Raw genomic sequence first — 24,466 nt, 5'->3', positions numbered from 1 at the left:
GTGAGGTACTTCTGTGGTCTTTCCAGATGTTGCAGGTGTCCTGTAAGGTACATCCCAAATGGGGCATTTTACTCTATGATGGGTTCGAGGAGTGATGCGTAGAGGGGCCCAATGACCTCTTTCGATCGGGATGCAAACCCTTTTGTGATTAGGTGTGCCACATAGAAGGATTTTCTAACCACTTTGGCAATGTGATTATCAAAGGAGAGGTTACTATCTACTTGGGTCCCCAGATCCCTTATTACATCTTCCATATTTAGGGGGCTACCACCTATGTGGTAGTTTGTGGGTACATTGTTTTTTTTTTCCAAAGGGGATGACTATGCACTTTTTGGCATTTAGCTTGAGGCCATGGTTTTGACACCAGGCATCTGTCTCAGTGAGACCCTTTTGGAGGATGTCTGTGTCAGCCAGAGAGTCAGTTATAGCCCTTAGTTTGCAGTCGTCTGTGAACTTGGTCAGCAGTAGTCCTTCTGTGCTTGCCTGTACCTCTGAGAAGTATATGCCAAACAGGAGGGGTCCTAGGATTGTGCCCTGGGGAATGCCACTTGTAACCGGTTTAGAGTCAGACCTAGCTCTCGCAACTCTTACCATGTGGGTTCTGTCCATGAGCCAGTTGGCAACCCATCTCGTGACGTAGAGGTTTTTGTTCAAGCTGGTGAGCTTGTCTATAATACCTGAGTGGAGAATGGTGTCGAAGGCCTTTGCGAGGTCAAGGTAGGCTGTGTGGACCACCTTTCCCTCGTCTATAGCCTTGGTAACTGTCTCAAAGAAGTCCACCAGGTTTAGGAAGCATGATCTGCCCTGAACAAAGCTGAACTGGGTAGGGTCCAGTGTTTGGAGGTTTCCAATGTCTCTGTTAATGAGATCCATGAAGATGCGCTCCATAGCTTTGCAGACCGAGCTAGTCAGGCTTATAGGGCAATAGTTCCCGGGGTCCGTAGTTGCTCCACCTTTGTGGAGCGGAATAACCATTGCTGTGCGCCACTCTGTGGTCATGTAGCCTCTGGAGAGGCTGAGTTTAAACAGTGTGTTTAGGTGAGGGGTTAGTTCATCTTTGAGCTCATGTAGGATGCAGCCTGGGACACCGTCCAGTCCCACTGATGCTGTGTTTTTGGCTTTGAAGAGGGCTGTTTTAACCTAAGTGTCTGTGATTTCAGGGGCACTACATTCTTCTGGTATAGTTATGGGCCCTTTGGGCATGAGAGGGGGGGAAGTTTGCACTGAACCTGTCTGCCAGGATGTTGGCTATATCGATCAGTTCAGTGTATTTTGTGCCATTCTGCACTAACTCCAAGCAGATCTGAGAATTGCTACTTAGATTCTTGACATAGCTAAAGAATGCCTTGTGGTTATCTTTGGAGTCTATGGCAATTTTTCTTTCGAAGCTAGCCTTGGATGATTTTATGAGGGAATGTAGTTTCCTGCTGATACTGATCAGGCATGTCTTCCCTTTTTGGGATTTTACTCTTTTCTGTACTAGGTTCCTCCTTCTATTGTATAGTTTGTTTATGGCAGGGATCCACCAGACTGCTTTCCTTTTCTTGGAAGAGTGAGTCTTGGTTTTGTTTGGGATAGCACGATCCATGCATTCTTGTAGGTGCCTGTAGAGTACATTAGTAAAGGATTTTGCAGCTTGGACAGCATTATCCTTTAACATGGGGGCTTTAAAACTTCCCAACTCGGTCTTAAGTAATGTGATGTTTGCTTTCACAGTGGTTTCTTTGACCGGGGGTGGTGGCAGAATGTGGATATCCAGAGTGATTCGTTTATGGTCAGATCTAACCAGCGAGGGGTTGACCTCCGTTGTTCAACACCGGTCGCCCATGTTGGTGATGACCAGGTCCAATATGTTGTCACCTCTGGTGGGGGTGTTGACCAGTTGATCCAGGGAGTTTGTTTATAAATACTAGGAAATGTTGGGGAAGGGAGTTTTTACTTGAGTAGTTCTCCCAGTTAATGTTTGGATAATTAAAATCACCCAATATCAGGGTGTTTGGTAGGACCTTTATGTTTCCCAGTGTTTCCAGGAATGTGGAGTGGGGATCCTGGGACATGGTGGGTGATCTGTAGCAAGCTATAATTTAACTAGCAGTTTTTCCCATTGTTAGTTGCATGTGGATGATCTCTGAAGCATCGTGCTGTACCACTAACCTGGAGGTGTGGGTATCTTTGATGAATATGGATACTCCCCCACCTTTTGTATTTTGGTCCAGGTTTTGTGGCCGAAATGTATGGTATGAGTTGTAGTCTGGTAATGCTGGGGTGCTCTCTGGAGCCTTAAACCAGGTTTCTGTTACTGCACATATATCGATTTTCTCCATACTGAGGAGTGCCTTGAGTGCGTGCATTTTGAGGTTTAGACGTTTGGCATTGAGTAGCATTACCCTCAGTTTTTTGTTACTTGTGCTATTTATGGTGGTGAGTTTGTCTTTTCAGCCTTGCCTAAAAAAGGCACTATGGGCGTGGCAAGAGCCTTGGCCAGTATTCGAAAGCCTAAGGGTGACAGGTGCAAGCCGTCTCTAGTGAAGCAACGTGGCTTGTCGAGCATGTCATCCCAGGCTGACAGACACTGGATCCCCTTTCAATGACACCAGAAGCTTAGCCAATTCTTGAAATTGATAATGTTTTCTCTATACTGTTGTATCATTCTTGGTGAGGGCAGGATGCTACTCAGGGTCAGGGTCAGGGTCATACTGGCCTGTGCTACGTGATCAGAGAGTTCCTCCATGTCTCTTTTTGTGTAGTCCAGGAAGGTACGGCTCAGGCCATTCATACCAACATGGACAATGACAGAGTCATATTTGTACTTATTCTGGAGTGACTAGAGTGCTTGTGTTATGTGGTGGATCCTGGCACCCGACAGGCAGCTAACAGTAACCTTCTCCTTCTTCAGCCTACTGAGTGGGACTTCAGTGTGCCTGACTATAGAGTCACCTATTACTAGTGTGTTGGGTATGTTATTTTGCCTTAAGGGCTGTGATTGCATGGCACACTGGTAGTATGTGTTTCATGGTTTGTGTTGGGGGGTGGATGTTGCTTGGATGTCTGCTTTGGAGGCCTCTGTTGCTTTTGCAGATTTTTATTTAGAGCATCCAAGTATGTTTTTGTGTATTTATGTGTGTTTTTTGCCTGTGTTGATTTCATAGGTCTATGTGAGACTGGTGGTGTGATGCAAGTAATTCCCTTCTCCTCTTGACAGCCTGGTCCAGTCTTGGGTTGAGAGAGCTTAGCCTCCAGTTTGGCTGTATAATTGCATCTCTTGCACGTATTAGTGTTTGGTGGAAGGAGGAGAGGGTTGTCTGTGTACATGAGACAGTTGTAACATTGCCTCAAAATGCCCAGATTCACCAGTTGGACCAGAGAGTACACCTGAAACTGCCCTTTGGACATGCCTGGATAGGTACAGTGAGCTGTTTTACTGATTGGCTGGTAAGGTCAAATAGAGAGCCTTGTCCTTCTCTACAATATAGGGGGTCTAGTGCTAAGGTTTATTAGTGCTTGCTATGAGTTTTGAGCAAGTGCCGGGATGAGAAGTGGTTTGAGTGTTTAAGTTGGAAGTTTGTCTAGTTCCAAGGGAAAAATAAATTGAAGAGTAGACTTTGTGGAGCTGGGAATAGTTATACCGTAGCTAACCGGCGCTGCCCGGCATGCAAAACCGCTCATATGTGGGTTTTATAGCAGGGAAATGAAAGAAATAGAAATTAGCCCAAAATGGCCAATAAACTACTAATTTCTGGGCTGAAACCACTCCTCCAGGGACAGATAGGCTGCTCAAAGCTCCCTCGCTCACAGTGAACAGAGAAACTTCCTTCTATCCAAGTAAGGTATGGGCAAACACAGAAACTTGTGACATAGCCCTGAATTCAGCACTAAACTGAAAACTGGACTATACTAGCTTAGAAAGGCGGGAAAACAAGTTTTTTTTTTTTTTTTTCAGAAAATAAAGCAGATACAATAAAAAAAAAACAGTTTAAATACACAGAAATGGCTATCACACTTGAATGTGTAGCCTACAACAGTTAAACTTGTAATTTAAACACAAAAATGTTATGTTCATGGTTCATAGGTAGGTACAAAGCAAAAGGTAGGTACTAAGCTATTGGCCCTAGGGTCTATATAAGCCTAGCCCAAAAGGTAACCTGGCTTTCGCCACCCAAGAAAATTATATTTCCTGTGCCCTTGTCAAGCAGAGCCACAGAAGTGATCCCCGGGGTGTATTTCCTATTTCCCATCCAATCATCAAGATTTTTCTTGAAGAGTGCTAATGAGGAGCTCTGCTTGACATAGATAGGTAGTCTGTTCCAGAGTATGGGAAGTCTCTCTGATAGGAATTTATCCCTGCAGCATGTTCTGTTTAATGTGATGACAAAGCTTAGGTCCCCAGAGCATGTAGCTCGGAGGGATTGGTATTTCTTTAAGTGGAGCATGTCCAGCAACTCTAGGTTTCACATTGCTTTGTATGTTGGGTAGAGATCACCTCTGAGTAGGTGATATGCGATGGAGTAAAGCTAGAGATTTTTGAGATGGTCTGCATAGGGCATCTGCTTGAGGCCAGTAATTCTTTCTCAGAGGTATTTCTGCGACCTTTCCAGTTGATGTAGATGTCTTGCGAGGTACATACCAAAAGGGGCATTGTACTCTATAATGGGTCTAATGCGTGATGAGTAGAGGGGACCAATGACCTCTTTTTTCTTGGATGAGAAACCTTTTGTGATGAGATGTGCCATGTAGAAGGATTTCCTGACTACTGTAGCGATGTGATTATCAAAGGAGAAACCACTGTCCACCTGTGTCACAAGGTCTCTTATCACTCTTTCAGTGTTAAGTACACTACCGCCTATGTGGCAGTTCATGGGTACAGAGTTTTTACCAAAAGGGATGACAATGCACTTTTTGGCACTGAGCTTGAGGCCATGGCTTTGACACCAGGCATTTGTCTCAGTGAGGCCCTTTTGTAGGATGTCCACATCGTTAGGAGTTTCGATTATGGCTCTTAGTTTACAGTTATCAGTGGGCACAAAGCCTGAGGTGAGGCTATGAAAGGCACTATAGGGGTGGCAAGAGCCTTAGCCAGTATCCAGAATCCCAAGGGTGACAGGTGCAGGCCATCTCTTGCAAAGCATCTGTTGATCATGTCATCCCAGGCAGACAGATACTGGATCCCCTTTGAATGACACCAGAAGCTTAGCCAGTTGTTGAAGTCAATCATTTTGTATTTGTACTGCGGTATCTTTCTGGGCAATGGCAGGATGCTACTCAGAGCTAAGGTCATACCTGCCTGGGCTACAAGATCCAAGAGCTCCTCCATGTATCTTTTCATGTTGTCCAGGGAGGTACATCTCAGGTCATTCACACCAGCATAGACAATGACAGAGTTATATTTGTATTTGCTGTGGAATGACCTGAGTGCATGAGTTATGTGGCGGATCCTGGCACCTGACGGGCAACTGACAGTAACTTTCTCCTTGTTTAGCCTGGTGAGTGGAACATCAGTGTGCCTAACTATAGAGTCGCCTATGACTAGAGTGTTGGGTACACTGTTATGCCTTATGGGCTGTGGTTGAGTGGCACACTGAGTTTGTGGGCTATGTGTCATTTAGGTTGTGTTCGGGGTGGAGGTTGCTTGCGTTTCTGCTTTGGAGGTCTCTGTTGTTTGGGCAGATTTTTATTGAGAGCCTTTGTGAATGTAGGTGTGTGTTTTGTGTTTCTATGTATGTGTTTTGGTGGTGTAGGTTTTGAGGGACTATGTGCTGAATATTATGTACTGCAAGTGCTTACCTAATCCTCTTGACTGTCTAGTCCAGTCTTGGGTGAAGAGAGCTTTGCTTCCAGTTTGGCTGTATAAGTGCATCTCTCAGAGATTGTAGTGTTGAGTGGTAGGAGGAGAGGGTTGTCTATGTACATGAGGTAATTACTGCATTGCTCCAAGATGCCCAGATTCATCAGGTAGACAAGAGAAAACACCGGGAGCTGACCCTTATACATGGTTTGATAGGTGCTTATTTATTAAGTACTATAAACTGTTTGCCTCTAGACAAGTGAGGAAAGTTGAGTGCTGTAGTAATTTGTAGCTTATTTAGTGCTTACAATGAGTTCTGAAGAAATGCTGAGCTCAAATAAACAGATTTGAGTGCTAAAACTAAAAAAAAACTGGCTAGTTCTAAGGGAAAATTTGAAGAGCAGACTTTATGGCTCCAGGAATACTTTAACCCAAGCTAAGCAGCGATGCATAAAATGTATTTTTTTTAAATATAACAGTAGCAAATGAACAAATTGATTTAAACAAATTAACCAATAAAAAGCTAAAAACTGAGCCCCGTTCCAGCAGTCTTCATTCAGACAAGTTCCAACTGCACACTCCTGCCACCAGGGCACAGGGGAACTCTCTCCAGAAAAGATGGCCTGGATTAGTTGCTCATGTTATGCAAACAAAGCCAGATCCAGCAGGCCCGAATCCAGTCTATGCTACAGCAAACAATGCGTACCAATTTCAGAAAGAAACAGTTCAAATAACCAGGCACAGTAAGCCTTTAAACAGAAATTCCCAGTTCAGATAGGCAGAATCTAGCCTCTCCTCCCACAAGAGTGGAGACCACGAACCTTCTTAATGTAATATAACTGGCCTGAAGCCCAAGTGCTTAAACCAGAACTAATGTGCTTTTAGAATAACAGACACTGAGCCTTCAATCAGCAGTTCCCAACTTAGAAGGATGTAAGCTACCTGTCCTGCCACAACAATGCAGTTCACAAACCTTCTTAATGTAAAACAACTGGTCTGAAGCTCGAGTGCTTAAACCAAAAGGCTTACAATAACAGTTACAACTGAATCAGGCTACTACCAAGCAGTAATAACTGCAGCAGAATAATACAGTTGAGTAATTTTAAGAAGAAGTACAAGCAAAATAAGGTAATAAAGTGGGAAGAAACACAATTAAAGTAAAAGCAGATAAATAAAGTGCAATTTTTTTCCTGCTTTATTGTGATGCGTATTTATGTTGATGGTACATTAGGGTGGTTTGTTTTTGAATTTCTCATTGTATTTCCTTTAATTGTGACTGATGGCTCTATGCGTTTGTCTAAGTGAGTATAAAACTCCTTTGTGAAGCTGCCTGCTGTGTCAGTGTTTCAGCTGGTGCTGTCACAGGTAAATTTTGACATTATATCATATAACTACATAAGGGCTACCCATCTGAAGCCTTTAAATTCAGAGATGCTGGTTTCAGTAGTTTCCGTGATTTTGAGGGCATACATCATCAGTTTATACCTGAGCAACTGGAGAAGGAGAGACCACAGCAATAGTAAATTATGTGATATATTTATTCTTCTGGTGGGTTTATTAATTGTCTGTTCCAGGAAATTTTGTTAATTAAGTCTAAGAACTCCTGGGCATACCCTGACCAATCTAAACAAGCAGCTAAGAGCATTAATTAATACTTCAAAGGCTAAATTTGAAGAAGAAATATCTTCTCAGCAGCTCTAAGTAATTACAGGGTAGTTAAAGTATCCCAAAATAATGGAGTTTTTGTTAATAAAAAGTTCTTTGAATACTTACAAAAATCTAGCATATTCATCTGTGGACATGGAGGGTGTCTTGTAGCATGATGCAAGTTGGTAGTTTGCTTTATTTGTGGTTATCTGGAATTATATGAGTTCTGTTTATTGGGTTTCTGCAAATTTATCTGGAGGAGATATAATCCTTGACAAATATGGACACACCACCACAGTTACCATCAGGCCTGAAGGTATGGTAGGCACAAAAACAGGTGTGCAGTGAGTATTTTCTTTATGTTGAAACAAAGTCTCAGTAATTACACAAGCCACAGAACTTGATATCTTACAGATGCAGAAGAGCCACAAAATAAGGTAATTTGTTACTGAGAAGTCTGGCATTGAAAGAGCCACCTTAATGTAGTCCATATTGGGGGTTGATGAATTTTATACATTGGAATGTCTATTAACTGGACTCTGCATAAAGAATGAGGGCAGGAAGGTTTTAGCCAGTATGCCAAACCTTTGAATAAGAGGTTCAGACTATCCTTTGAGCAACAGTTTGGGCTAATGATCATCTCATCACTTGGTGACACACACTAGCTCTCCAGAGAAGGACATCAACTATTTAGCCAGTTGTTGAATCCAGGTAATTCTTTCTGTACCCAGGCATCTTTCTTGGTGAAGAAAGGATTCCACTCAGAAGCAGAGTCTTACCTGCATTTATGTGCATGGAAAACCACTGACATGTCAGTCTGCATGTCCCTCAGGTTTTTTCATCCCAGATAATTCACTCCTTCATAGACCACCATCATATCATAGACATACTTGCCCTGAAGAAAGATTTTTAGAGTCCATTGAATGTAAGAGATCCTGGCACCTGAAAAGTAACTGACTATATGCACCCTATCCTCATCCATTCTTGTGAGAGGAGAAGCTGCAGGCATATATTTCTCAGAAGTACAGGCAAGCATGGAAGGGCTGTGGCTGACTAAGTTTGCAGACGACTGCAAACTGGGTGCTATAATAGAGTCTCCGGCCAACATGGAGACCCTCCAGAAGGGCCTAAATGAGACTGATGCATGGTGTCAAAGCCATGGTCTCAAGCTAAATGCAAAAAAATGTGTAGTAATCCCCTTTGGAAAAAACAGAGTACCCGCAAACTACAACATAGGAGGTAATCCCCTGAAATCTGAAGAAGAAATAAGGGATCTAGGGACCCAAGTAGATAGTCAGCTTTCCTTTGATAACCATGTTGCCAAAGTGGTTAGAAAATCCTTTTATGTGACCCATCTGATCACAAAAGGGTTCGCATCAAGATCTAAGGATGTAATTGTGCCCCTCTACTCTTCCCTCATCAGATCCATTATTGAGTACAATGCACCAATTGGAATGTACCTGGCTAGACATCTCCAGCAGCTGGAGAGACCACAAAGGTACCTAACCAAGAGGATTACTGGCCTCAAACAGTTGCCCTATGCAGCACGATTGAAAAAGCTAAGACTGTTCTCTGTTGCATACCACTTTCTAAGAGGCGATCTCTGTCTAACGTACAGAGCCATGTCCAACCCAGAATTGTTGAACATGCTCCATCTTAGCAAAACCAAATATACTCGAGCTACATGCTCTAGGGATATAAACCTCAACACTACAATGAATAGAACAAGCTGGAGGGATAGATTCCCTTCACAGAGACTTCCCTTACTATGGAACAGGGTCCCGATCTACATACGACAGAGCCCCTCACTATCACTCTTCAAGAGGAACCTTGATGAGTGGATGGGTAACAGAAAGTTCACACCGGGGTTCATACCAACAGCACAACTAGATAGGGGCCAAGGGTACTAGCTGCTAGTACAAGGGTCTAGGGAACTACTAAAGGGGTGGTGAATACTGCACAACATGGCTGGGCTAATATATGCCTTCGGGCAGATAGCCCAGTACCAACCTATGGACCTATTACAACGGAGTCACCAATCGCTAAGACAATTTTGGTCAGTAGCATGTTTAGGAGAACAAGATTGGGAGGGATAATCTGACTCTTACTAACTTAATGTTACAGGTCTGCATGGAAGAGATGAGTTGGAGAATTTCTGCTCTGGTCTAGTCTTGCTAGTTCTAGGAGGCTTTGGTAGACTTTCGTTAACAGCCACAGTGTATGAGATTTTTTTGTTTGTGTTTGCCGAGATTTGGGTAGAGGCAAGGGTGTGAGGGTATGATGCTCATTGTGAATGTTTTTAGGTAAGAGAGATGCCTCCAACGTATTTAAATATTTGCATCTCTCACAGAGTTGTTTTTATTAAGTAAGAATTTGTTTTCAATAAACATAGGGCAATCCCTATATTAATGCACAAGCCCAGTGATTTCTAAACTTTGTTAATACCAACATCCTAGAACAGTTGGTCCATTCAGGGGTACAATCATCCTTGACCTTGTACTCACAAACATGGGGGAGTGATGTTCCTCACCCAATGTAATCTCTTCACTCATCAGATCTGACCATGAGGCAGCATTGTTTGAAATAAAAATGAAATCTGAGGACCCAGACCCTCAAACCCAATATATATCATAGCATTATGCTGAGCTATTTACAAAATCCCAGTACAGCTGTATTGATTGCTGTATAGAACAAGCTGTGCCCGCTCATATTAAGAATAAGACAATCTCAAAAGACAAGCCATCCTGGTAGAATCACAATATCAACTGGTTATACAATAAAAGAAAAAATATCTTGGCCAAGCATAGGAGGAACAAAGCCCAGCATACTGAAGACTTCCTGACCAATCTAAATAGGCAGCTCAGGGCATTAATCAATATTTCAAAGGTTAAGTTTGAAGAAAACATTGCTTCTCAGGCAAAAATATAACCGCAAGGCTTTCTATAGTTATGTTCATGTCCTCAAGGGAAATATGCAACTATGCACAGAACTGATTGTAATTGGCATCAACCATACTGAACCAGAGGCCATTGCCCATCATTTGGCTGGCAGGTTCAACTCAAATTTCTCACTCCACTCCCCCTGATAGTTCAAAGGAAACACCATTTACCACAATCTTCCAACCATTACTAGGGAACAGGTCTTCAATGCACTTTCCAAGGCTAAAAACACTGCATTGATGGGCCCCATGATGTCCCTGGATGCTTAATAAATAGCATGAAACATGACCTCTCTGGTCCACTTGCATTAGTTTTCAACTGGAGCCTATAGTCAGGTTTTGTGCCCAAGGAATAGAAAATGACTGCAATCAATGCCCTGCACAATGGCAGTCCAAACACCAATCTGGATAACTACAGGCCCATGAATCTGACCAGCCACATATGTAAGACCATGGAAAGAATCATCATGGACATGATAAATGAGGACATAGGTAACCTGCAAATGCTGGACACATCACAGTTCACTTTTGTTAAAGAAAGGTCATGCCTATTAAATCTAGTGGACTTCTTTGAGAGGGTCATCAGAGCAATGGATGAGGGTAAAACCATGCACACGGCTTACCGCAACCTGGCCAAGGTTATTGATACAATACCCCATTCAGGTATTACAGACAAGCTCAATAAATTAGGTATAACCCTTTTATCACTCACTGGATAGCCAACTGGCTCACTGATAGGACCCAGAAGGTCAAAATAGGTAAGGCTACCTCCACCAAGAGGCCAGTCACTAGAGGAGTCTTCCAGGGCTTGGTAGTGGGTCTGCTCCTTTCCGGCATGTATTTCTCTGAAGTTGAAGCAAATGGTGAAGGATTATGGCTGACAAAGTATGCAGATGATTGCAAGTTGGAAGGTTATCATTGACTCCCCTGTAGACACTAGCATTCTTCAGGAATGCTTATCTCTGGTTAACAAATGGTGCCAAAACCATGGTCTTAAAGTCAATGCTAAGAAGTGCATGATTGCACCATTTGGTAAGTCGACCATTCCAGCTAATTACCATGTTGATAATACATACCTAAGAGTCAATCCAGTGGTCAGGGATCTCGGTACACACATAGACAGTAGCCTTACCTTCGGCCTCCATGTGGTCGCAGTGGTGAGGAAATCATTTTATGTTGTTCAATTTATAAGTAAGGGCATGACATCTAAGCACAAAGACGTCATTATCCAACTGTACTATACTCTTATCACACCTATCACAGAGTACAATGCTCCCTTCAGTATGTATCTGACCATACATATGCAGCAAGTAGAGCGACCTCAGAGTTCCCTTACAAAAAGAATACAAGGTCCAACAATCCTGCCTTATGCAGTGCACCTTAAAGCCCTTTTCCTCTACTCAGTCTCCTACAGATTGCTGAAAGGTGATCTATGCCTGGCTTACAAGGCATCGACAAACCCCAAACTTCTCCTGCATATTCGTAAATCATACAGTACCAGAAGTACATAGTCTAAGGACCTGAATTTTGTCTGTGACTTAAATAGAACATACTAGAGAGAAAGATATATGTCTCAGAGACTGCTAGGGGACAGGCTTCCCATCCATGGGAAGCTGAGTTTCTGTATTACCCAATTTAAGCTCAACCTAGATCTGTGGATGGGGAACAGGAAATTTATACCAGGCCTGGCAGCCATGTCCCTTATGGGCAGAGGTAGCTTATACATGCCTGTTCCTCAATGTTGTTTTTGGATACAGGACATCATTATTCTTTGGAAAAATTTGGCTAGGCTTAGAAAAGCCCCCCCCCCCCCCACACTACCTGAGGACATCAAGTGCTTAGAGGATGAGCTCATGAGAGGGGGGGGGCATGGCATGGTTAAGGTGTTCACCCACACACACACAGGGTTCAGTCAGATTCTCTCACATGGGGTAATTTGGGCTTTTTAAAGTGGCTCTGGGTGTAAGCCTCCTAGTACTAATCTATGAATCTATGAATCTATGAATCTATGACAACACAAGGGAAGCAAGTTTGCCAACCTTTTATAGTGTCTGTTGCTTCAGGTATTAGAGGGAGTTGTGTACCGTTAAGATAAAGGTGACTATGTAACATAACTTAATTTAAAGTTTTGAGATATGCACAGTCTAAACTATCTGCAGAAAGTAAGTAGGTCAATTCTAGTTCAGGGATTAATGCTCATGGAGTAGGAAGTTTTGGGAGGGAAGTACACTGGAATATGTACGTGTATTTAGAGGTCAAGGATGAGAGCTATTGGTCAAGAGCTGGAGACAGCAGTGAATCACTTTATTATTTTTAGAACAGTTCTATTTAAATGACTAGCAATTATTATGGATAGAACTGTGACCCAGTTCCACAGACAGAGGGAATTAACTATTCTAAATTAGACGTGGGCAGTAGCTCAACATACTGAATAATGCAGCATGGGGGATCCCACTCCTGGATGCAGAGAACAAACTGAAATGTTTTTGGATAATAGCACAGACACTACGTGAATACTCATATCAGATCAATATTCTGCCTTTCATTTTTATTAATATTCATTTTCATAAATCAAGATTTAATGCATGTGAGATTTTCATACATTGTCCACTTTTCTTCCCATGAGTGGATAGCTGCATGGACTTTCTGCTCCCATCCTATACTGCCTCAATAGTCCATGTATTCAGTATTTCCCTTGTTTATCCTATTTCCTGTTGTCACTGTGAGTATAATAGTTTTGCAACACCTATTTCCATTCTTTCCTCTCTCGTTCATCACTCTTTTCTACTTTCTGACCAGTTTTTACCATATTCTGCCTATATATTTGAATTTCCTGTGTAAGTCTTGTTCTAATAACTTTTATCCATTTTTTATGATGCTAGTTTTGGTTTCATGTGTCTTGAGCTGCTGTACCTTTAGTACCTGTCCTCCCACTGTTCCCCGTCCTCCTGTCTCCTCCACATGCAGAACTCCCATGAGTTTTTTCCTTTCTTGTAAAACACATCCTATCACATTGCCAATGCATTTCCATGCCTCCTGTGCCTACTGACATCTCCAGAACATATGCAGCATTCCTGCCTATTTTTCAGCACATCTCGACCCCTGATTATTTTCTTTCTTTCTTTCTTTCTTTCTTTCTTTCTTTCTTTCTTTCTTTCTTTCTTTCTTTCTTTCTTTCATCAGTCTTTAAGCAGTTAAGTAGTCTGTGTTTTAATTGCCTCTCATAAATCTTCTGCATGTGGCAGTTTATCTGAAGTGAAGGTTTCCATTTTTATGGGCTGATTTTCTATCCCTCTTGTCTTTCTGAGTTTTCCTTTAATTCCTCAGTCCCAGCTTTCCTTATATCATTGTTTCCTTCCTTTCTTATTTCATCTGTTGTGCATTTTTCTTATTTTTCCCACCATCTCGCCATCTGTTTCCTGTTTTCTTCATCCCCTTCTTCACCTTTTTCCACTCCTCTTTCAGCTGTAAGTAATTGCACTAATCTAGTTTCAGTATACTATATTAAGTAATTGCACTAATCTGGTTTTGGTATACTATATTAAGTAATTGCACTAATTTGGTTTTGGTATACTATATTAAGTAATTGCATTAATCTGGTTTCGGTATACTATATTAAGTAATTGCACTAATCTGGTTTCAGTATACTATAGTAAGTGATTGCACTAATCTGGTTTTGGTATACTATATTAAGTAATTGCACTAATCTGTTTTCAGTATACTATATTAAGTAATTGCACTAATCTGGTTTTGGTATACTATATTAAGTAATTGCACTAATCTGTTTTTGGTATACTATATTAAGTAATTGCACTAATCTGTTTTTGGTATACTGTATTAAGTAATTGCACTAATCTGTTTTCGGCATACTATATTAAGTAATTGCACTAATCTGTTTTCAGTATACTATATTAAGTAATTGCACTAATCTGGTTTTGGTATACTATATTAAGTAATTGCACTAATCTGTTTTCAGTATACTATATTAAGTAATTGCACTAATCTGGTTTCAGTATACTATATTAAGTAATTGCACTAATCTGGTTTCGGTATACTATATTAAGTAATTGCACTAATCTGTTTTCAGTATACTATATTAAGTAATTGCACTAATCTGGTTTCGGTATACTATATTAAGTAATTGCACTAATCTGTTTTCAGTATACTATATTAAGTAATTGCATTAATCTGGTTTCAGTATACTATATTAAGTATTTGCACTAATCTGGTTTTGGTATACTATATTAAGTAATTGCACTAATCTAGTTTTGGTATACTATATTAAGTAATTGTACTAATCTGGTTTTGGTATACTATATTAAGTAATTGCACTAATCTGGTTTCGGTATACTATATTAAGTAATTGCATTAATCTGGTTTCAGTATACTATATTAAGTAATTGCACTAATCTGGTTTCAGTATACTATATGAAGTAATTGCACTAATCTGGTTTTGGTATACTATATTAAGTAATTGCATTAATCTGGTTTTAGTATACTATATTAAGTAATTGCACTAATCTGGTTTCAGTATACTATATTAAGTAATTGCACTAATCTGGTTTCAGTATACTATATTAAGTAATTGCACTAATCTGGTTTCGGTATACTATATTAAGTAATTGCACTAATCTGTTTTCGGTATACTATATTAAGTAATTGCACTAATCTGGTTTCAGTATACTATATTAAGTAATTGCATTAATCTGGTTTCAGCATATTATATTAAATAATTGCACTAATCTGGTTTCGGTATACTATATTAAGTAATTGCACTAATCTGGTTTCAGTATACTATATTAAGTAATTGCACTAATCTGTTTTCCGTTTACTATATTAAGTAATTGCACTAATCTGGTTTCAGTATACTATATTAAGTAATTGCACTAATCTGTTTTCAGTATACTATATTAAGTAATTGCATTAATCTGGTTTCAGTATACTATATTAAATAATTGCACTAATCTGGTTTCGGTATACTATATTAAGTAATTGCACTAATCTGGTTTCAGTATACTATATTAAGTAATTGCACTAATCTGGTTTCAGTATACTATATTAAGTAATTGCACTAATCCGGTTTCAGTATACTATATTGTTGTGCTAGGTCCTCTAGGCTTTTAAATATCTCTTTGCTTCCTTCTTCTTCTATCAGCAGATCTGCCTCTTTTTTTTATCCAATACCTTTTCCATTTCTGCTCTTGAGTTTTTCCTCAACCATTCCCCCCACAACATTTGTCCTTTGCATTTTCCCCATATCATACTGCCTTGCACTTTCATTGCTCTCCCACTTTTGTTCATGACATTTTCTCTCTAGTATGTCTCCCTCTCTTTCTGTGTATTCCATTGTCTCTTTTTGTTCCCATACCCAGTACACAACTTTGCAGGTCAAGGCATGTTTTAGTACATGTGGGACTGCCCTTCTCCCCTTCCATCTGTCTGCCCTTAGCTTATTTCTCTGTATCCTCCTCTCTCATTCCAGTTCTATCCAGTCTTCTCTCTCTTTCTCCAGGTTATGCAGTTTTTCATCCACTGGGTGTACATGCTCCTTTGTATATGCAGTATTACCTGCAGTACCATCATTTGACTGCATTGACCCTCCAAAATATTGCGAAGATCCTATTGCCCTCTATCTTCACTACTGTTCTTGTATTTTCTCAAAATTCCTATAGGTTTGCCATATCGTCTTTGATGGACTCCACAACCAGTTTTAAGCGTGTGGGGGACTCTGTCTCTTCTATCTCCCCTGCCCTGTTTCTTTCCATCCTTTTACTAACCTAAATAACAGTGACTTTTTTCAACACAGGCCTAAGATCATTTGAAAGGTCTTAAAACAGAACCTATTGCTGCTAGGGCTTCTACATCCTCAGACAGCAGCAATATAGTCATCCACATACATCAGAAATTTGGTGTCTGTGTGAAGCATCCTCCTGTCCTCAGCTTTTTAAGTTTGCAGCTTATCAAAGCAGTAAGCTTTTCTATTCTGATTGTAAATATTGCAGATGACAGTAGGTCTCCCTGTCTTGTTCTCCTGCTCACCTCTCCCACCCCTGAAACCACCACCTGTTAACTGTATTCTCTGTCTCTGGTGAATTGCATATTGCTCACATGCACCTTGAGAACTTTTCATCCATCCCCCTCTTAATCAACACTTCCTATAACAAACTCCATCTCACTGCTATAGAGACTTCTATTGGTGAAAAACACAAGCCTCCTTTTTCTACCACTCTCTTTTCTTCCCCATACATCAGGTCTGCTAGCTTCTACCAATTTTGTTTTGCCTTCATAATTTTTATGAATCTATTCTTACATTATAATATTACTTCTGGCAGGATCCAGCCTAACTGTGTTGCTAATACTACTGCTAGTATCTTTACATCTGTGTTAATCACAGAAACAGGCAGATTGTTCCTTCTCTTGTCCAGTCAGCATTCCCTTTAGGTGTTAATGTTATCCTTGCTGTCTCATGCTATTTAAGACCATCCCTGATTCTAGCATCCTGCCTCAGTCTTCACTCACCACCTGACACATCTATTCCCTACTCCATTTGTAGAGCTGCACTGAAAACACCCACCTGCTTTCTTTCCTTCATTGTATGAATAGCATGCTTTTACCTTCTTGTTTAATAATGCCTGCATTTAGCATTGCTTTCTGCATCTTTCCATGTTCTTTTCCATCTGCAGAGTTTTCTCGCTGCTGCTTTTTTTGTTTTGCTGCAGTCTTCCTCTATGTTCAATCTAAATGTCTCTACAATACTTGGTGAAGGATTCCATGATCACTTTGCCTTCCTTTGTAATTCTTTCACTTTCCCCTTTCACTCTGGCTATCTCCATTATTTTTGTCTGTGTTTATTTATTATTTTTTTGCTAATTGATTACCTTGACATGCCTCACCATCCATTAGTAATGTTTCTGGTAACAATGCTCAATGTTAGCCACACTAGTGAGTTTGCACTCTAGCTCCCGTCTTGCCTTTGTTCCTCTTATCCTCTTTTCCAGTTTGTCTTTTTCACTTTGTATATTTCTTTCTGGATTGCTGCTAACAGTCTTCTTCGCAGTAGGCGTATCTCCTTTCCTGCTGTCTTTTTTCTCCATGCATCCTCACTCGTTATTTTCCTGACACTACCCTCACTCTGTTTCACCATTCTTCCTTCAGTTCTTTCCTGCTCATTTCATTGCACTTTTTTGGCACCTGCCCTATTTTCCCAGTTTTTCATTTCCTGTTGTTAGCTTCATTTATAGCTTACCAACCTTGTTCCAATACTTCCACAGCCTGTATTTCCCAAATTAATGGTCATCACTACTGGTATAAAGCTTCCCTGCATCTTTGATATCCACCCTTCCCACAATAACGTTCTTGTCCAGTATCCTATCAAGCCTGTTTGCCTTTATCATGTTATTCCTTGTGAAGGTATAATCCCTGGCCTGCATCTTTTACGTCTATGCTTCATCTTTTTGCTGTGCTCCTCTTTCAAAGCAACCTGCCCTTTTCCAGATCTATTCAGGCATTAATAATTTCCTCCTACGCTTTATGTGACTTCCATCCTCATTCCTGCTCATTGTTCAAGAAACATGCTGAGAAGGTCCCTTCCATCATTGTTAGGTGCAAATATATTGGTGTTGGCAGTGGTCCATTAGTTACATTTTATCCTTCCTTGCCATGTTAAGCATATTCCTTTCATGCTTTTCAGTGCTGTCACCAATATCCCCTGACGTCCTTTCTTAAATATCACAGCTACACCTCCTTCTCCCTATTTGTTGTTATATTCCGTGTTAAAGTAAACTGAACTTAAACTCTTCTCTCTTTCTCTAACTTTCAGTTTTGTTTCCTGGAGTAATGCTATATCCCCTTTAACTTATTGAGCTTCAGTTATATCTCTTTTGACCTAAATGGTTTGCATGACTCCCGTTTGTTCCACATGATTACAGTTGTCTTATCCTCACCCCCACATGATCACATTGTCTTATCCTCACCCCCACATGATCACATTTGTCTTATCCTCACCCCCACATGATCACATTTGTCTTATCCTCACCCCCACATGATCACATTGTCTTATCCTCACCCCCACATGATCACAGTTGTCTTATCCTCACCCCCACATGATCACATTGTCTTATCCTCACCCCCACATGATCACATTTGTCTTATCCTCACCCCCACATGATCACATTGTCTTATCCTCACCCCCACATGATCACTATTGTCTTATCCTCACCCCCACATGATCACATTGTCTTATCCTCACCCCCACATGATCACAGTTGTCTTATCCTCACCCCACATGATCACATTGTCTTATCCTCACCCCCACATGATCACAGTTGTCTTATCCTCACCCCCATATGATCACATTGTCTTATCCTCACCCCCACATGATCACTATTGTCTTATCCTCACCCCCACATGATCACATTGTCTTATCCTCACCCCCAGATAATCACAGTTGTCTTATCCTCACCCCATATGATCACATTGTCTTATTCTCTCCCCCACATGATCACAATTGTCTTATCCTTACCCCACATGATCACAGTTGTCTTATCCTCACCCCCACATGATCACAGTTGTCTTATCCTCACCCCCATATTATCACAGTTGTCATATCCTCACCCCTCCATTTGTTTCTTCCCCCATTCTGCATCTCTCAGGTGACTCATCTCTTATAGACAACGGTTCCAAGATGAACATTGTATTCCATTGCATTCCATTCCTTGGCTCCCTTTCACTGTCTCTATTTCTTAAAAATTGCAGACTAGTCCAGAGCTGGAGTTCACATATTTATATATTTTTTAAGGTTTTCATAACTGTCCACTTAACTCTCTTGGCTTGCCAGCATGTGCCATCTATTTGCATTCCAAATATTTTTACCTTTTTCTTATCAGCTGGTTAATACATTCCATTCCTTCTTCATTTTGTATTTCACCTTGCTTATGTTTCACAGTCTACTCATATATTTAGAACTTTAGAGTGTCTTTATAATTGACTATAAGTAATTTCCCAAAGGAAATGAGTTGACAAAGAGGCTTACCTTCGTAGCTTATCACCCCTTTGGTTTATCCATATCTCTTTGCCTGACCCATGTGTTCCATCTATGGGTAGCGAATACATTTCAGGGAAGTTTATATGCAACTGATTTCCTCTTTCCAGTTTTTCAGATGTTACATCTACATATTTCTCTTGAATTCACCTTTCTGAGTATGTTCTTTTCTTCCATTTCTGGATATTCCTTGCCTTGCCCAGTGTGTGGACTGTAGCATCTTTCCAACCCATTCCTGTTTCTACCCAGACAGCTCCTGTTCTTTGCTCTTCTTTTATCCTTGGATAAGCCCCTATCCCTCCTCTGCCTCTCCCAGCTTACTTCCCTGGTTGCTCTCTAATGCCTTACAACTTGTTGATCATTGTTGTCCCTTATCCTGCTAATTCAAGGTCCAGATTTCCTCTTCTGTGCCTGTTCAGCACATACTACACTTTTGTCTTGTTTTGTTTACTTCCGTGGTGGCACACGTATCTCACGTTGGTCTTTCAGACTCTTCCTGTCCTCTTCAGTTATGCAGTGCAGCTGCCAATGCATTTTGGGTGGTGAGAATGAAATACTAATTATTATGTGTTGAAATAGTAAATTCTTTGTGTATGTTTTGTGTTCCATCATGTATATGCACTTCTCCACAAAGCTTCATATGCTTAGCTTGTTATTTATCTCGAGGGAAACTGCATTTCACTGCATTGGCAGGGTATCCTATCCATGTAGCTAACCCTATGCTTCATAACTCTCATTGTGATAACCAGCTCATGTCTCTGTTAATATAGGGAGTGGAAAAAACCCTCAAACCGCTTTATAAACATCCCTACAAAGGAAATTGTTCTGAGCAGTCATATTTGTTTTAGGCTTGCTTCCTTGACTTTCAGAACTTCAGGCATTTAAGTACATCTTGGTTCTTTGACAGTCTGGATATCTTCTCCTCAGTTTTGTATGGATTATAAAATGTCCTGATCTCTGGTAATGGGAATCTTTCCTGTAGCCATTCATTGACAAACTTTTCCAGCCCCAGCATTGATATTTGTTACTGCATTCCAGTGAATCTTGGATTTCAACTTCTGATCGATTTTCTGTGTGACAGTGTGTTTTCATAAGTGTCCCTAACTCTCTTATTTTTGCATTATTGTTCAACAGCTCTACTATCGGTGCAGATTTATCATCCTCCAGATCGCACAGATTGTCTTGGAGTGCCTCCTCTGCATACCGCTAGATCATGTTGTATCTCTCATTGATTCAACATTCTTTGCCAGATTTACTAGCTTTTTGAACAAATTACGCAGTTGTTGATCTTTTGATGGCACTTTAAGGATGCTGTCTGTTCCTTTTTGTGTTCTTCACTCATCTGGCTGTATTTTCATGATTTATTGTGCTTAATTCCAGACAGTTGTCCCTTTTATCTAAAGGGCTGACTTTTGTTCCAATTAAAAGAGCCACCTTGGTTGACACATTAATGGAACTAAGACTGTATACTTATAAATTAAATTTACACTATTTTCTTCACCAGGTCTCATTGGTAACCTATGAGAATGATGCTATTAAGAAAAAAAAAAACAATTTTAACCCAGCATTAACAGGTACTTTGAAAACTTTTGTCTAGGTTTGTGATAAAGGTATTAGAAGATGTCTACAGAAACCTGTGCCTTCCACTTTATTCATTTAACTAGTGAGGATACAATTTCCCTTAGATAACTACAAAACTTGCATTCAGAAAGATTTATAAAGTCTGATAAGTGTCATGGTGTCATGAACAATAATGATCAGAATGCAGGTGTGTTAAAATTACTAGAAGATGTAAACTGTTATCAGCAGGTAGGTGTATTTGGTAGTCAGAGGTGTACAATTGGATTGATAATGCCCTATTTGAATTGCTAGAACAGGGTTATCGCAATTTTGATCATTATGTGTTTTTGAAGGTTCATAAACCTGTGATAGGAGTGTTGTTCTGAATTCTGAAACGTCACAGAACTACATCATCTTCCTTTAGACCTATAGTACTGATGAAAGGATCTAAAACAAATTGCTTAGCCCAAAAGTCAAGGTCCTAGCTTAAAGACCGATGAGACTTTTTGGCCAAGTTGGGCTCCTGCAGTATGACTGGTCCTGAATCATGAATGTTTAAAGTGAAATGTAATAGTTTACATGCAGCCATTCCATAGGATATAGGTGTTGAGTGGGTTAGGGAATGCTTAGTACTTACACATTCCCAGTACTGACATAAATACAATATGTTTACTGTCAGAGCTGGTGCTGACAATTCTCTTTTCTCTTTGACAGGCACTGCTATCACTGGGTTAAAGGAGCAGCTATGGGGGTTGCAATAGCCCTAGCATTTGCCAACACAGTAACAAGTCAGTGAGAAGATAACTGTTTAAACAAGTCCCTGGATTTTAAAAATGTAGTTTTGTACAAACATTGTATTCATGTAATTGTTATAAGGAAAGGATATTTGAATGCAATCGATATTTTTGGCACTATTAAGAGAAGCACCACATTTCTGAGCTTCATATTAGCTGATTTGAGTTGGAAAGCAAATTACTTGGACATTTCCATTTCACTTAATTTAGAAAATATGACATTTATGTTATCCATTTTCTGTAAACCCACCTTTGTACATAATTATTTACATTTTAAATGTGCACATTTAAGGCAAATGAATTTTAATAGGTTCATAGATTAGGTTCATAGGTTCATAGATTAGTACTAAGCTAACTGCCCTTGCGAGCCATTTTAAGCCTAGCCAATTATCCCTTGAGGGACTCAAACCCAGCACCTTGTATTTGTAAGGCAAACACCATAACCATTAGGCCACCCTCCCAACCCTTATGTACCTAGATGGCAGTTCATCAGAGTATCTAGATTAATCTCTGAGGATACTGAATTTGTAGCTGAATGTTTTTTTTTAATCACTATTTGCAGACAGGGGTTTTAATATAAAATTGTTGGAAGATTTTATTACAGAGATCAAATCACATATCTCTTTATTACTATGTTTCATATTGTATGTATATCAGTTTGCTGGGGTTCCTATTACGTTATCGAAAGATAATGTAATCGAATGATCAAAACTTCGAAATGACAGCATTTCGAAGATCGCATTGTGGGATTGCAGTACAGTGAGGATTGGAATATTTGCCCTTTCCTCACTGTAGTGTGATCTCGGAATTGGAATATATATTTAGTGGGGGGTGTGGAAGGGCACAGCCTTACACAATACAAGCTTCAAAATGTTGCCATTTCAAAGTTTTGATCATTCGTTTACATTATCTTTCAATAACGTAATATGACCCCGTTTGCTGCAGTATGTATTATTTGCTATTGTAAGTATATTCAATTGTTCTTCTTGTACTCTGCTGCTCATTTATTGTCCTGCGGAGCTTTTCACCCCGGGCAAAAAGGACCTGCGTCCAGTTGGAATTTCCTGCTAAACAAATGTAAATAAATACTAGTAAATAAATAAATAAACATAGATCTGAGAATAAATAATAAATAAACATAGAACTGACAAGATATGCACAGTAATACTGGGTTTTACAGATAACAGTCAACATGACTAAAGTTGCAGGTAAAGCTTATTCCTGGGCATTTATATTGAAACTGACTGTGGATAGTGTTTCCATTACATAAGTATTTAAATGAAATTGTTTTGGTAATGAGGACCTTGTTAAAATTATTGTAAATGAACCAATGTTTGTTTTAAAAAAAAGTTTAAACCTGAAATCCGTGTTAGAAATTAAACAGAAACATGTTAATCACAACACTAAAAGAGTCAAATGGACTTTTTCTTGTGTTTTTTTTACAGACTGCGCTGTTAGATTAATGGCAGTCCCTAGTTACATTTAGTTAATATGGACAAGACATTAGAATCTTCAAAAGCTATAATTATAATTCCGTGTGAGTGATTTATGTAAGTGCTCTGTCTGTGATGCCTTCTATGTCTGAAAGTCATTTTTGTGTTTAAATAATCTGTTTAACTGTTGTAGGATACACACTAAAGTGTGGTAGCCATTTCTGCACATTTAAAGTGTTTTTTTTTATTGTATCTGTTTTATTTTCTGAAAAAAAACAAAACAAAAAAAAAAACTTGCTTCCCACCTTTCTGAACTAGTATAGTCCACTTTTCAGGTTATTGAATTCAGAGCTGTGTTATAAGTTTCTGTGTTGCCCATACCTTACTTGGATAGACCTGTTCACCTGTGAGAGAGGGGACCTTTGAGCAGCCTATCTGTCCCTGGAAGAGTGGTTTCAACCCAGAAGTTAGTAGTTTACTGGCCATTTTGGGCTAATTTCTATCTCTTTCATTTCCCTGCTATAAAAACTGCATTTGTACAGTTTTGCAGGCCGGGCAGCGCGGGTTAGCTAGGGTTAAACTATTCCCGGCTCCACGAAGTCTACTCTTCAATGTTTCCCTTGGAACTAGACAAACTTTCAACTTAAGAACTCCAATCATTCATTTCACAGCTCAGCACTTGCACAAACTCATAGCAAGCACTAATTAATCCTAGCACTAGACCCTCCTATACTGTCCAGAAGGACAAGACTCTCTATTCGTCCCTATCAGCCAATCAGTAAAACAGCTCACTTTACCTATTCAGACATGACCAAAGGGCAGCTTCAGGTGTACTCTCCAGTCCAACTGGCGAATCTGGGCATTTTAAGGCAATGTTACAATTTCCTCATGTATACAAACAACCCTCTCCTGCTACCACCAAACACTAATACATGCGAGAGATGCAATTATACAGCCAAACTGGAGGAAAAGTTCTCTCAACCCAAGACTGGCACAGACAGTCAAGAGGAGAAGGGAAATACCTACATCACACCACCAGTCTCACATAGACCTATTAAACCAGCACTGGCAAAAAACACACATAAATACATGAAAACATACTCGGAGGCTCTAAATAAAAATCTGCAAAAGCAACAGAGAACTCCAAAGCAGACACCCAAGCAACCAACACACCCCATCACAAACCATGAAACACATATTTCACATTATCAGTGTGCCATGCAATCACAGCCCTTAAGGCAAAATAACATACCCAACACACTAGTAATAGGC

The 24,466-nt window shown here is 40.1% G+C and overlaps 1 protein-coding gene across 1 annotated transcript in view; it reads right to left on the bottom strand.

Annotated features, from left to right (window-relative positions):
- Positions 1-17,461, bottom strand: part of LOC122805885 (vomeronasal type-2 receptor 26-like) — a 67,911-nt gene extending 50,450 nt beyond the window's left edge. The window contains exon 1 of the mRNA XM_044076132.1: positions 17,339-17,461. Within this exon, the coding sequence (XP_043932067.1) occupies positions 17,339-17,461 (123 nt within the window). The remainder of the gene's footprint in view (positions 1-17,338) is intronic.
- Positions 17,462-24,466: the final 7,005 nt, after the last annotated feature.

Source organism: Protopterus annectens, chromosome 7.part0 (assembly GCF_019279795.1).
Source record: "Protopterus annectens isolate FY-2018-M chromosome 7.part0, PAN1.0, whole genome shotgun sequence".
Lineage (NCBI taxonomy): Eukaryota > Metazoa > Chordata > Ceratodontiformes > Protopteridae > Protopterus > Protopterus annectens.
This window is presented reverse-complemented; position numbering and strand designations above follow the sequence as displayed.